Source organism: Bacillus rossius, chromosome 18, assembly GCF_032445375.1.
Source record: "Bacillus rossius redtenbacheri isolate Brsri chromosome 18, Brsri_v3, whole genome shotgun sequence".
Classification (NCBI taxonomy): Eukaryota; Metazoa; Arthropoda; class Insecta; order Phasmatodea; family Bacillidae; genus Bacillus; species Bacillus rossius.
This window is the reverse complement of record NC_086345.1, coordinates 18,444,238-18,460,392: the sequence shown is the minus strand read 5'-3', so window position 1 is coordinate 18,460,392 and position 16,155 is coordinate 18,444,238. Positions and strand designations below refer to the sequence as shown.

The window sequence follows — 16,155 nt, the reverse complement described above, 5'->3', positions numbered from 1 at the left end:
ACCAATTTTAATCGATAGCCCTCGCTAGGTTCGAACCGAGGACTTCATGGGATAGGTACTTTTTATTAAAATTTAATTAAGTAAATTTTTTATTTCAAATTTTTCTCCATTTTTCTAGCCGCAAAATTAAGGATTTTCATGATGGTGACTGTAACGAAAATTGCAACGATGGGGGCCGAGCTCAAGGTCCTGATCTCGGCGACTTAGTGTGGCTTGCCGATAAAGAATGTAAGGCGGTTTTTTTAGGAATTTTCAAGCCTATTGCATTTTTGGGTAATAAAATGGAAAATGATCTTTCAAAACGGAAATTTTTATTTTTCCAATTTTTGGAGAATTTTGGTGAAAATTTTTTTTTCTACAATCTGGAACTTTTGGCAAAATTTGGGCCAATTTTTGCCAAATGTTGAATGTCGAGGTCATACAAGAGATGGCCGCCATGATGTCACAATCCAATATGGCGACCGTAACTAAAAGTGCAACGATGACGTCATCAACCAAGATGGCGGTCGGTTCCTGCTCTGGACCCGGGACCCTGTGCCTGTACTTTTATGCTTGGCATCAATATAGCCATTTTCTAGAAATGGTTTAATATTTACAAAATATTTTATGTTTAAAAATGTGTTTTTATAAATAGAATTGCAAATTTAAAAATAAGAGTGCATGTAACTCTGCACACGTAATAGAAGTCAAATTTCTGTGGCAATTCAAACTTCGACTCATAAGTGCTCTCTTTATATCTCTTTGGCATCAGAAACGTTTCGAAACACTGTTTCAGAAAAACTTGTATTAAAATTCTGCCTTTAAATTTTACTGCCATCGTGCCCAAACTAGGTTCACTTTAAAATAACAAATAAATTAAAAAAGACCTAGAATAATTTTATATGAAACTTCACATTCTGACATTCTGAGAGAATTTGCTTACCGCACACAATGACTGTTTCCAAATGGTAGGGATTCGTCCTTTACAGATGCAACCATTAATACTTTTTTTTTTTAATATATAAATGCTACAATAATTAGTGAGAAACTAGTTGTTAAAAGTGCTCAAATTATCTGATTTATCAAAAAACGAAATACTTTTTGTGGGTGGTCATTTGTGTTAACAGATTATCCATTGTCTATTTATAAGCAACTATTAATTTTGCATGTGTTCCAATATTATGAATTCACAATACACAGGGAAAAAAAAATTATAGACCGCAGTTTGCTGGTTCAACTATTGACTATCGTAGCATTTGTACTGCTTGGAGCTTTCAACGCCCTTGAATAGGGACACGGATGCACGTTAAGAGCGTGAGTGACCCGTCACTTCATGTAAGGCAGCACCGGAGGATCCTTGCAACCATTCTGCAACTCAATTTTGGTGTCTAACTGACAGGCCTTTATGACAAACGAGGGCACTTCAAAGTGCCACTACAAAACACACACATGACTATATAAGCACATACACAAGGTCCATTGCTTACATCTCGGTGACTAAACTGAAGGTGGGTTTACGATTGAAAATAAAGAATTAAGACTTAAGACTTAGTCGTGTACTTACCCTATGACTCCATGTAAACTAGTGGAATGGTTTATGATTGTCGTGTGTGAATTTTGACGGGTCGTGTGTGAACCATATGATGACTTGGTTATATTTTATATTTTTCGTTAAGACTTAAGGGAAGCGACCAATCACAACAAACCGGAACCTTTCAACCGGAAGTTTATGTCTTATTATTGGACCGAGCGAGGCAGTATTTTGGGTTAGAATTCGTATATTTTTCATTTGTAATCATCATCCATTTCGAAAAATAGATATCCCATTTGTCAATAACCTATTTCAAACCTGCTTCTCCGTTTCGAACAATGGCCGACCATGTGTTTTGTGCTGTGATTGGTTAGAATTAACGACTTCTATGTCAGTCATAAACTGGAAAATGTAGTTTTGACTTAATCGTGTGCTCAACGTTAAGTTATAATTCTTAAGGAAATCAATCGTAAACCCAGCTTTCCAATGTACAAAACAACTGAATGGAGACTAGCTGAAAAAAATGGGACAATAGATGGCGGAGTGCCTCACGACCACTTCTAACCTCAACAGTGGACCAACCCGGTCTGGAGATCAGGATTCTGGGGTGCCACTTCTGCGCGCACAGAATGGAAGTGACATCACAAACACAACTACAATGTGCTGCGGACATCGTTGGAACCCAGACTAAAATTAAGGGGACAATAAGGTATTTCGTCAATATAGACTTAAACGTTTGTAGTTTTATATTTGTGGGTAGAAAAAATTATTATTGTGTAGTTTTTGATGAAATGAGATATTAGAAAATTAGCTGTTGCGTTATGATACGATTTTTTAAAGTAATTTAGAACGCATTGTAGTAATTATCACAACTCTGTATATAACCTATAAGGCCCCCACAGTCGTGGCGTGACAAATGTTTTAAGTTATATGAATTATGACGGTTACTGCGGCCTTCTAGTGTATGCGTGGAACGACATTTAACAGCTAGCAAAATACATATATTATCAATGGTCAGGATTAGATTCATACATATAAAATTCCTGTGATAACAAATTGATATTTAAATAATGTTCAAAGCTAGTTGCCGTTACGGTGCACACAATCATTTCAAAAGTTCATTTATATTTATAATGTTCTAAAAATCTCGGGGAATTTTTTTTTACACTGCTCCGGCGTAGTTCGATAAGGTATTTCAACGAAATGGTACTCTCATGACTACTAGTCTTGGTAACTCTAGTGTGTAAAAATGTATAATTAAATTTGTTAAAATGTCAAAATAGTTCACCTTGAAGTCCTAAAGTCATTAGGAAAACGTGATATAACGTGGTGTTACCTCAAACCGTAGCAGCTACAGCCTTCCTTAGCCGATGGATGCTGGGGTCCAGATGTGAACGCAGATATCACACGCACGTAATAATCGCGGAGGGTAAATATGTAGTGTACGGATTAGCGCCAAAAAAAATCATACAAATCTGAAATAACTTTCATTATATGCTCTTTTACGTCCTCTTTTCATAACCGCCTGCGGAGATTAGAAATTCCAATTACTTTTGGAGATATCACCGTTCTTATTTTGCAATACAAGAACTATGTAATCATTCGACCATTGCAATTTATTATTTTGCCATGTGCGCGTAAATGCCTAAATAACATAAATTTTCCATTAGATTAGGTTAGTTACATTATAAATACTTCAAATTAAACGGAAATTAAAAATAATATCAATTTATTTTACTTGTATAGTTTTCAGTATTTATAATGTAACTGACCTGAACTAACAAAACGGGACAAAGGTAGATTAGGTCAGGTAAGCTACATTATAAATACTTTGAAACTGAACGGACTTTAAAAATAATAAAATTAATTTTAATGGTAATTTAGTTTTAAAGTATTTATAAAGTAGCTGACCTAACCTAACAAACCGGAACAAAGGATTAACAGTAGGAACGAACGTAATTTTTTAAAGCATAAAAATTTGAAACGTTAAAAACTCACCTATGTTGGCCTATTGGTTCATTTGAATACTGGCCGAACTATCAATGACAAAATATTCCAATAAAAAAAAAACAATTGATACTCGTAAACAAAAAACAATTATGAACGCCGTGTGAATGTGCAGGTATAGTGATTAAAATTTTAAAATTCGATATCTCCAAAAGTAATTGGAATTTCTTATCTCCGCAGGCCGTAATGCAAATAGGACGTAAAAGAGCATATAATAAAAGTTATTTCAGATTTTATAAAACATTTTTTACAATAATTAAAATTTAAAAATTCGATATCTCCAAAAGTAATTGGAATTTCTTATATCCGCAGGCAGTTATGAATAGAGGACATAAAAGAGCATATAATGAAAGTTATTTCAGATTTGTACGATTTTGTTTGGCGCTAATCCGTACAATACATATTTACCTCGCGGAGATTATTACACACAAATGTTCACGAAGATGTCGCGAAACCGATTTAAATATGACAAGAGTGTCAGTGCGCGGATTATTAACAAAATATCCTGATTGCCGAGATACCGTCGGCAAGGCACGCACTCAGGACAGCCGTGCAGAAAAAACCTTCTATATTTTACATTGCTTTCGTACCGGCCGCTCCTCGGCCGGCCAATCACGACGCACCATCGCGGAAAAGGCTGTTGAAGTTCTAATTAATTTCTTTATTTACTGAAAATGGCTTAAATTAGCGCAAAAACAACTTCCAAATGTATTAAAAATTAAAATAAATAAGTCTGGAATATTTACTGTTTATATTTGTAACAAATAAACTTTGTTGCTAGGCAACAACGGTAAAAACGTAACACGGCGGGCGGACAGTGTTAGAACTCGGTATTATAGTAGATACATATTACAGTATAGACAGTCATATTAAGAAGACAATATATTTGGTAGCTTACTTTGGTACTGTTTGTTTGGCTTAATTTCCGCTAGCTAATATTCCGTCATCGATCACATGCAATATCTTGGGTGTTTTCCAATATCGGTTTCTTTGTTCAAATCGTTGGTCTCAAAGTGTTCTTGCTTTATCCACTGTATCTATGATTACGTTTGTATTAAGATTTTCGTCTGCTGTCAGAGTTAGTATTAGAGGTTAAATCTAGTTTTATCAATCAGTTTTATTGCATATTTGCGTGACGTAAGAATTAACTATATTAAATTTGAAATGATGGTAAGATTTTCCTAACATTTTTGGAGCTAAATTTTTTTAGTTATACAATGATATTAAAATCAGTATTTTATTTTTTCAGCCTCATAATGTCAAGGTGTGCGATATAGGTGATGATGTGAAAGAAGCTCTGAAAAAGTTTCGTTTTCGGAAAAATGAAAAAAATGCGGCTTTGATAAGTAAGTATAGAATTACAACAATAAAAAACACCGATATAATCTAGCTTATTATGTGAGTAAAAGTGATTAGATTTTAAACGAATTTGAATGAGAAAATCACGTGATGCTATAAATAATATTTATGACGTCACAATCATGACAGCACTGATGTCATTACCATCCCCTCCCTACTTTCGTACGGTACAAGCGCGGGAATATGGAGGTTTTCAAGCGGGGAACAGTTGGAGCTTTTTCGTACAAAATAAGTTTTTTTGAAGTGAAACTTCTTTGGGCTACAATTTTCGGGCGTTACGAAAATTCCTATCAAATGAATGGAATAGGCACATGGTGGGGGAATCTGTAGAGGAGGAGAGAGCGTCAATGGCCACCCCACTCTGCACTAGTAGTCGAATGGGGAGAATGTCAAGAAGGGGGGGGGATAAGTACATAGCGTAGTATGCTAAATGCTAGTTGTAACGGCTGGAATGATACGGCAGGGGAGAGGTAGAAATGACGCAGCAGTGATGCTACGTAATTCTCGTAAAGCTGTTTGTGTTTGTCTACGCCTTAGTTTTCGTAACTGCCGATGACTGAAGCTACCATAATTCTATTATTTAATTTAAAGTATATCTGCATTTTATTTATTCGGGTGGTAAAGGGCTATTTATTTGTACAATTAACTTATAAGAAGCATTCATTTATATGTGAATAGTGTGTTTGAAAATGAAAATAATTTATCTTCATCTAGTTATACCAAATAAGTAGGGGCAGGAATTTTTCGCGAATAAATCTGAACGCCTATTAGACTGCAACAAGGTATACCCGCAGCAACGGTTTCTTCCTTGCCATTGGCGGCTGTCGGTGAGAGAAGTCGTTGCCCTTTTTGACTGAGCCACTCAGCACTGGTTTGCTTTCGCACTGAACTACTGTGATTGGTGTTGTATCAATCGACATCTACCTGAAAGAAATTCACCCAATCACGAAACACAGACGGTGTGCTACAGAGTTTTAACTAATAACTAGTCTCGGAATCTTTTCGCGAAATATGCATGGCCCTACTAATAAGGAAGAAGTTTCACTTCAGTCAAGCGTGGACTCCACGTGCACACTTATTTTTTAATGAATAAAGATTTTGTGTATTTTATTATGTTCTACAGCCCCAACAGTTACTTATAGTATAGAACACGATATTAAAGAATTTTTGAAGTGAAAACTTCTATGGGAAGGTTTGGATAGGGGGAGTAAATTCATGTAAGTCGTCATCGACATGGTCACGTGATGTGTTAACGATAACACTATATCTGTTACTATTAGTATAACTTATTGCGCTTTTAAATCTTAAGTATACAATTACTGTACAGTAAAAAGTGAGTATGAAATATATTAATATTCTCATATAGATATATAGTTTGAATAACGAAGAAAACTTAGTCTTTGTAGCAATATAACCTAAAAATTAAAAACATCATTTTTTTTAATACTATGCAATGCATATTTTATAGTAATTTAGGAGTTATTTTACTTATTGATAAAACAAATCAGTTGTGTGATATTTTTTCGTAAAAAATTGCGAAAACATTTTCACTTCTGTCGGCAGTCCTCATGACTGGTTTTAATTATTTTTTTTTCACTCTTTTGTATAATATCGTTAAATCACACCCATTCTGTATATTTTTTGGTCCCGAATTTCTATAAATTAATTGTTCACCATAGATTTTGGCAACCTTGACACACACAGTGCGTCCAGGGAATACCTGCCACACAGCAGATCCATAACCGATTGAAGCACTCCCATTGGCTAGCTTCATCCATACAAAAAATATTCAATGTTAAAGTACAAATAACACCATCAAAAAACTTTTTTTATCATTGCCTACATTCAGTAACTTTACATTGTCATCTCGAATTGACCAATCACATTAAAAGAGAAATTTCGAAACTACAAATAGAACAACCCAAAATAAAGACGGTGAAGGATTTTCATCATTTACAGCAAATGGTTGTGTGAAGAGATTAATAATTTTATTTTTTATCAAGAAACTCAGAAAAAATAACATGAGTGTGTTTCTTTTGTGATTTACAGTGAAAGTGAATCGGGAGAAGCAGTTAATATGCGTTGATGATCTTCTTGAGGTAAGATGTATTTCGGGCATCATTGTGTGTGGCCAACTAATTTTGGTCAAGATTTTCCTTGTGCATGACCTAATTGCTTGAAATAAGTTCATGCATGAACTGCACTAGCTGGGCCCAGTAGTTCTATGGATACGAGTTGCTCCGAACAGGCCAGCATAACCTATCAGTAGATGGAGCAGTATTCAGCAGATTTGGCACAGCCCAATCGAACATAAGTTGTTCTAAAAAAACTTTGCTATTATAATGTCACTGATTTATGCCGAGGTGCAAATCTGTAGAATTCGCACGGGATGTGGGGGACGGGCGGGCGCGGAAATTCGACAGTTTTGGGCGTGGGTTTTAAGCGACGCAAATCTATGGATGGGGAGTTTGCACGTTATACGCTGCCCATATTTTGGCCTGTATGCATGCAATAAGCAGAAAACGTTTAAGTACACAGAAAGTTTTCCATTAAACCTAGTTTTGACGTTTAATTTTATCAGCTTCGTTTCACAGTTGCTATTTTGCAAGTGCAAGTGGGCCCCCTCAGTGAGGGTCTTCTTGATTCCAGGGGGGCAGGGCCCCTGGGTCTACTGATCCCCCCCTCAGCGTATTTTTAAATGTTTTTTTTTCTGAAGCTCTGCACAGCCGTATGGTTGTTTATCTAATCTAAAAAATTTTGTTTTGAAGATTGTGAATTAGTTGGTACAGTAGGGGGACGCACCACAACGCCGAACGTACAATAACGCCGAATACCGTAACGCTGAATGTTAAAATTGACCACAACGCCGACAGCTAGAAAACTGCTGTGTACCACAACGCCGAATTACCACAACGCCGAAATACTATAACGCCGAAAAATGTCGTTTCCAGGACTGCCACAAAGGTTACGTTAGGTAAGGTTAGCACACAAATTCATTCAGTTGTTTTTTTCATTTTGCTCCTGTGGCCCCCCCTTTCGGCGTTATTGTACGTTCGGCGTTGTGGTAACGACCCGTACAGTAGCATTAGTCTGTGATTCGAGGCGTGAGCGCGCGGTGTGTGATTGGCCCAGGACGTGACCATCGACGACGTGCGAGAGGTCTTGCCCGGGCACCAGCCCCGCTACGTCGTCTATAGCTACCGCATGGCCCACCCGGACGGCCGGGTGTCCTTCCCCATGTGCTTCATCTACGTGACGCCCCGGGGTGAGTCGCTTGGTTCGGCACCTCGCCTGCGCTCGTCCATGTTCTGTGCTCGGGCGGTGTGGTGATGTATCACACCTGCGGGTGTCAGGCTTGGTCATCCCTCGACCCCAATGCTCCCCATGACCGTTGATTAGAGATTACCGAGAACAAGGTGGCATATTTCGAGGGAGCCCGGTTTGAATCCCATCCTGACCGCTGCGATTGCAGTTTTCCATTAAATAACTTCGAGCCAGCGCTGAGATAGTGTCTTTCTTGCGTTTATACAGAGGCCTCTTATTTAAAGATAATTGAAGCATTAGGTAGTAAATAGGAGATAAGTTGAGTACTTGAACCGCGGCAATTTGAACGTTATTCTCCTTACGTGCACTTCAAAAATTCTGTTCGTAGGTATATAACATTTTTGAGGGTCCAAATCATGGTATGAGATGTTTGTGCTGTTGGAATTTTTTAAAATTTTTTGTTGTGCATTACCAATTATCAAAGGATGAACATTTGTTGTACGGTAGTACTATTCTAAACATTAGTGGCCGTTACAGTAATGGTCTATTAAGAAAGGTGGCCTTTTGAGATCTCAAAAAAGTTGGTTACAGACGAGAACATTCTATGCAGTTTATTTTAAAACATTTTGGCAGTTAATCGTCTCATTATTCAAAGGAAATTGTTATACCTTTAAGTGCAGAAACTAACATGCTGCAAAGATTCTGTTAACATGAGCGGGGGGACGGGGAAAGTATACGAAAACGCGTGCGAATTTGAATGCAACGTTGTGTTGACATTTAAAAGTAGCCGGAGAAGAACTTTTGGAGTTTTATTTATTTATTAGGTACCTTATTTTAAGTGGAGAAGTTAAGGCGTACCACCTTGTCTTACACTTAACCACATACATCTTTACTAACTAGGTACACATACCAAAAATTGTCACAAATACATTTAAATAAAAACTGAATTGACATATAAATACAAATATGAAAATGATAAAAAAATGAGCAATTACGATACACATGAGCTACCTGAAGTTTTAACGTATTATAGGCGTACTATAAAAAGGCCTTCGAACGAACGAGCATTTACATTTTTATTCATATGTGCAGGGACTTCGGAACGTTTTCATGAGTGGGGGGGCGGAAAGATGTATCACACTTACCTCAGTCCTAGAGTGGGGGGTCCGGGGGCCCTCCCCCGGAAAAATTTGTTATTTTAGATGCAAGATTGTGCTATTTAATGAGTTTCCGAACCAAAATATTAAATATACCATTCCAAGAATTTGATGACGTAGTATGTATTAAATAAAATACCATCTAGGAATTTGCAATCATTTTACAATATATTGACAATCATAAATTATTTGATTTTCTAATCAATGTGATCACCAATGCAACGTTTGTAACTACTGGTTGATAAAAAATACTACTAGGACCAAACATTTATTCTGGGAAAAGGAGGGGGGGGCGAAATGCTACTCTCGCCCCCCGCATACATAACAGCACGGGGGCGACTCGCCCCTGCTGGCCCCCCCTCCCCCCTGTTCCGACGTCCCTGCATTTGTGTGAACTCGGCTAGTTAATACACATGTGTGTGTGTGTGTGTGCGCAGACAGCCAGATGGAGCTGCAGATCATGTACGCCGGTACCAAGCTGGCGTTGCAGAAGGAAGCGGACCTCACCCGAGTGTACGAGGTGCGGGAGCTGGAAGAACTGACGGAGGAGTGGCTGTGCGAGAAGCTCAGCAAGTAGCCTGCCGCCGAGGGCAAACCCCCCCCCCCCTCCCCCCCGAGGAAACAGAACAGGACGATAAGGCCACTGGTCCCGGTCCGCCGCCCCTGAGACGAAACCCCGCTTCAGAGACCCGGGGACCAGCGTAGCTTCACGACGAGGTGGGAAAATATTTTTTTTTGTGCCAAAAAAAAAAGGCGAATCCATGTTTTCTATATGTGTATATTTTTTATCGAAATGTATTTCAATGTTGTGGCTACTGTGTTTGTTACTACAGTGTGTTGTTTGTTTGAAAGTGTTTGGTTAGTACAGTTTTGTATGATATCTTCTAGAATTTACGCTCGACTGTGATGTTTGACGGAATGTATTTAAAAACTAGAGCAGACAGTTAGTATTTGTCACATTTCCTTTTGCTACGAATATTAATTTTTTTGATCTGCAGTGAGAAACTGTAGAAATCCTGTCAATTAACTTAAGTTTTTAATTTTTTTATTGTAAGAATAAAAGTTTTAGGTGTGTCAGAAACATTTCACAGTTACAGAAGCTTGATTTAAAATACAGTGCCTAATAAAAGTTTAGGACAGCACTCTTATTTCATATAAAATTACCTAGTTTTTGAATATGTTTAGTAATCATTTCATAACATGATAACGTGATAACTTGTACAAGCTATTGAATGGTGACTTTACGTCTCGCTAGCTCACTCAACAATATTTATATTTAAATATACAAATGGACATTATTTTTCCCTATATTTTTCAAAACGAATTTACACATCACAATACTGTTAAAAATTTGATATCACCTTGATATTACCCAATCGGTTTAATAGTTTCAAAATATTTCATAATTCATGATGTAAGTTATTTATAATAAGCATCTTAAAATAAATTGTATCTTGAAAAATAAATGTTTCGCAATGTTTTTTGATTCAGTATATGTCTTACGGTTTGCACCGTTCACAAAATATTCGTGAAATGATAACTGAAACAATTTAAAACTAGATTTTTTTATATGAAATGAGTTTGGGGTCTAAAACTTTTGTTTGGCACTGTAGTCATCCATCACCAACCGCGGGGAGGAAACGTTTTTACAAAATCGTTACGTTTATGAGACCGCAGTAGGGTACAAGTGCTTATGGGAAACATGGGGATATGTTACGTACATTAGCATTTTGGCTTACCAGTGCTAATATAGTTGATGACGACATTAAGGGCAGTTAGTCAATCCGTCTCATCCAGGACTGTGTAGACTGTGAGATAGGTCAGTGGAGTCTAGTTTCTCTTTTCCCCCTAGTTTTGATTTGTTGAACTTGTGTGCACATGACTTCATTGCTGTGACTCTGCCAGGAAATTAGAAACCTTTTTTTGGTTTCAATATTACTGCATTTATACACACACACAAACATTTTATAGTAGCCGGATGTTTATTTTCAAGTACCGTATTCATTCGAAAATAATGTGATTATGTTTACCAAACGTAATTAAATTAAAGTGGCGGTTGCATTATAAATTTAAAAAAAATGTCTGTTGCAGTTGAAAGAATGTGAATTAATAGTGATAGAAGGAGCTTAATTGGAAAACCTCACGCTCTGCCTATAAATTGTATGCCACTTTAAACTGCTGTTGTTTATTGCTTTCTGAACTTTTAGCACAGGCATGACAGATTAGACAGGATTACACTTAAAAAACTTTTCATAATGAAATTTTTGAATAGTGGTCGAGGAAATGGTCTGCAAAATATAATCCGTTGATAATCAAATCCTGCGGTTGGTGAAGGATTATTGAACAAAAATTCAAACTTGGAGAGTTAATGTATGTCAAAACAGTAATACCTTGACTTACGCTACCCTGTCTTAAGTGAATCTAAAGTTTTGCAATTTTAAAATCTTGATTCTTTTGTCTTTTTTTAATGTCTCGCAACTTTTGATTCTCTACTCCGTCCACACTATTGTTCTACTTACGACATGTACGTTTGATGCGGAGGAATTGTGTTAGATTTTATGAAGCCTTCTACAAAATGATGTCAGTTTATGTTTTTGCAATTCATAATAATACAACTTGTTGTATCATCTAAGATTTTCTTACACATTTGCTTTCTCAATTATTGTTTTCTACATTGTTTGTATGTATTTATATGCAAAATTGTACCCTGACTTAACGCGAATTCAGTTTACACTGTTATTGCTCATCCTACCTATCGCATAACTTCAGGGTATTACTGTACTGAAAACTAACTCTATGGCATGGCTGTGCAGAAATGTGTGTACCAAAGATCCTCAAATCTTAAAGTTTTGAATGCTATATCATTGTTAAAGTGTTATTGTCAATTGAGCTGATCATTTGAGTTTTAAATTACACTAATCCACACTATAAAAAGAAGGTTGAATTTTTTTACATCAGTGTGGCTTCTTCTCTTTCACTTAAAATCATTCACTGCAGTAGTTCATGCTTATGTTTACGGCACAAGATGCAAGAATTAAGCAATACAGACTATGTTTAACCTAGTGTATTATTTACAAAGTTTATACATTTTTTAATAGAATGTTGCACTGTTTTTTTAGAAATTATTAATCAGTGGGAATGGTTTTTTTCCCCAAAGCCAAAAACTAAACTTGAAACAGATATTTGAATATTTGGCATTTGCAGTTTTTAATTACAGTACTTTCAAGACAAGGCATTTGTATGCATCGGTGTGTGTGTTTTCCACATATGTGATTGACGTGCCATTTACTTTAACGTACATGGACAGAAAAATATTTTTCAGTAAAACTAATCAGATTTTCCAGCTATAATTCAGACTTTTTTTTTTGTAAAGTTAGCTGATCAAAAGCTTTAATGAGTGGAAAAATTATTTATGTCTGGGAAAAATATTTATGAATATGTTATGTAATTTTTTTGTGGGCATTAAATACAAATTTTTCACCTGTAGCATGACATTCCAGTGTTTATGTAACTCTTAAATTTGTTTTGTTTTTTGTGCACAATATCTAGCTAGTTACACAAATCCATAAACTTTAGTGCCATGTGTTATTAATTTACGAGTATTTACAGTTGAGTGTTAATTGTGTGCGCAATTTTCAGAGCTTTATAAAAGTGCCTGAATGTATTCTGTTGACACTTCATTTCCGTTTCTCTCTGGTGTCGCAAATGTCGTGAATATGCTCAACTTCATTAGTTTTCACCCTTCATTGTGGCTGTTCAAGCTTAAGCCTTATCTCATGTATGTGGCAACTGGCTGTAGTGACCTCAAAGAGTAAAATAAGCAGACTATTTGCTAAAAATATTCTGAAGTAAGAACCTTTAATACCGTTGTTTTGGTTTTAATGATACGGGCCTGTGCAAATATTGATTTTTTGAGTTGAATTTTAATGTAGGAGTCAAATAGTAAGAGTGAGAGAGAAAACTTTAAATGACAGTAAAATTTTTTTTTTATGAAGATTGAATGCCATCTCTACAATAACCTGTACTTGCTTTTATGTTGTACCAATTAATATTTCATTTTAATAGTTAATGAATATTTGAAAAAGTAACTGTGGGGTGTTTTTCTTTGCAATGTTTGCAATATTTTTTGCCACCATCTACAAATTGTGAATGTGTTTAAATTAATCAAATCTTGTATATATCTTTTTTTTTTTTTTTCCCACAGGCTTTCTTGCACTTATGATTTTGTTTGTATCTACTATATAGTAGCCATTTCTAAGGACGAGAAATCAATCTACCTTGGTCCCATTTTGAACCTACATTTCAGCAGTTTTTAAAAATAAAAAGCACATGTGCTAGAAATGGACTGAGATAGTGACATTGAATGGGCGTTCTGTAGGTGTTGAGGAATGGAAAAGGATTGTGTTGCAGTCGACTCTTCCGTCACTTTAGTTGAAAATTAAAGCTGTCAGTGAAGACCCCAAAAAAGATGGCGGGAAAATTCACAAAAAAAAAAAAAAAAGACATTTAGTATGTTTTTAAGGTTTTTCACAAAATTTCAATGTTCAGATTATTGACAAGAAGTTTGGTGCCAAATGTAACTATTTCCACGAGTTGATTGACACCATTTATGAAAACATCCCATGGTAGATCATAGATTTTTTACACATGAAACAAATCTCAATAACAAAGCATTTCAATATCTCGAGCATAGTATATTTTCTACTACCACGCCAATCAATATTATTTATAAAAATCTAAAACCTGATATTTTTCTCTTTGTGGTGTGCGTAAAACAGAAAGTTACACATCTTGTATCTTCATCTTTGGTTTATTTAGTTTTAAAGCAGGATGGCTTTGTATACAAGAAAGCTACTAAAACTTATTTATGCCTGCTTTTAAGTAACTTTTTTAAATTACTTGTCTTGACACTGAAATGTAATTTATATCATGGAATTAAGTAGCATGTCACCAAATCTTATTAAAGTTATATCAATAATTAATATTTTATTGTTTGAAATTCAAAGAATGTCGTTATTTCTGGACAAAAAATTATACCAAAATGCATGGATCAGAATAATTAATTTAATTTGTTTGTGTGCATTTCTTTAAAAAATCACTTTTAAACCACAAATCCTCTCTAATTTATTTATATTGTTCTGAATGTAGCTGTTTTAGATCAGTTGATTACAAATTTTATCATAAAAATGCAGCATGTAAATTTTACCGCTATTCTAGTGGAGTAAGTATTACAAAACAGCCTTATGTAAATAAAAACGATACCACCGAAATCCTCTGTTTTAAAAATGAAATTGAACCAAACATAAAACCCATAATCTCTTGCCTCCAACCATAGTATATGTATAACAGAATATTTTCTCGTTATTCGAGCTTTGAATATTTGCACAGACCTTAGAACCATGCATTGTGTACAAATAGCTCTGTGTTCCTAGTACTGTTTTAGCCAGTGGCAAATGTATTTTTGTGTTAGTGTGTGCTCTCTGTTATGCATTTAAAACCTGTTTTTCACACTTTTTATAATTGATTTTTTTTTCTTGTGTAGTTTTCACTATTTCATTCCTCTCAAGTGTACACCTATGTGATTATATGTACAGAGCATTTTGAAGGTTACTAGTACAATTAATTATGAAATAATGTTAAGTGGACCAGGATAATGCTTCTTAGTGCATACACTTTTTTGCTTGCAGGCTGATATTTATCTGAAGGAAATGTAGTGATATTGTGTTCTGTTTCGGCACTTTAGACCACATGCAATACAAAATAATTGTTTATGTTGTTGAGTTTTTTTTTTAAGACCTTTCCAATTGTGCGTATACGGTGGCCACTATCGGCAAAACACAACTTCAGGTTTTTTCCGCCCTGGATATTTAAGGTTTTTCTAAGAAATTACATAAAGTGTTACTTCGTTAATGAAAACATATGCAACGTAGCTAACAATGTTGGTTACATCAGAGCTGAAACCAAATTGACCCTTTAATTATAATACCAACCTTTTAATATCATGTAAAATATAAAGTATTCTTGTAATACTATCTTACTTGTGTGATAACTGTGTATTTCATGAACACAACTTTGTAGCTATTGTATGTTGATTACATTATGACAGTAACAATCAACGGCAAAATTTTATAAAAAATAAGCATTGGTATAAATAGTACAGCAAACCATATGGGCTCAACTAAATAATCTACACATTATGAATTTTGAGTTGTAAATGTACCTCCCTACTTGTTCAGACTATTATTTATGTATTTTTTTTTAATATTCACTAAAATCCTTTTAATACTGTCTGTTTAACAAATGTACATCAAAACTAAACATTGTGGTAAAATTTTAATTAAATTTTTTTTTTAGGGTAGCCATTAAACTAATTAAAGCACAATGGAAAAAAAAAATGATGGCACCATCCTTAGTCTAATTTATTCCCTGTTAAATATTGTATTAAGGTTTTATTCTGCGATAGAGCCTCTAGTCATTCACGTGACAAATCACGGTAATAGTTTTCAATCGTGGCTTCTGTTATTACTGTCTTTGTAAAAGTATTAAAAAAAAAAGGCGGGGGGGGGGGGGTTTTGTTTGTCTGTAAAGTCTGTTTACGGACGATAATTTTACGTGATAATGTCATGAGAAAACATTGATAAAAAATTGCATTCTTTTTAATTTTTAAATATTATCTACAGTTTTTGCAAATTTAATTTAAATAATTTGTTTAAATATAACCACGAACAATTAGTTATAGAAATAAATTGAAATCAAATCAATGCCAATAAATTAATTTGAAATGACGAAATTGGACACACAGATAAATTTTTGAAATTGCTGCTTTTCAAAAGCCTGCCCTAACCTGTTTGATCTTGC

The 16,155-nt window shown here is 35.2% G+C and overlaps 1 protein-coding gene across 1 annotated transcript; it reads left to right on the top strand.

Moving 5' to 3' along the window:
- Positions 1-4,333: 4,333 nt before the first annotated feature.
- LOC134541164 (glia maturation factor beta) lies at positions 4,334-15,068 on the top strand. Its single transcript, XM_063384393.1, has 5 exons — positions 4,334-4,687; positions 4,767-4,863; positions 6,926-6,975; positions 8,009-8,141; positions 9,735-15,068. Exons 1-5 carry the CDS (start codon positions 4,682-4,684, stop codon positions 9,872-9,874), a joined length of 426 nt encoding a protein of 141 aa, XP_063240463.1. The 5' UTR covers positions 4,334-4,681; the 3' UTR covers positions 9,875-15,068.
- The last annotated feature ends 1,087 nt before the right edge of the window (positions 15,069-16,155 follow it).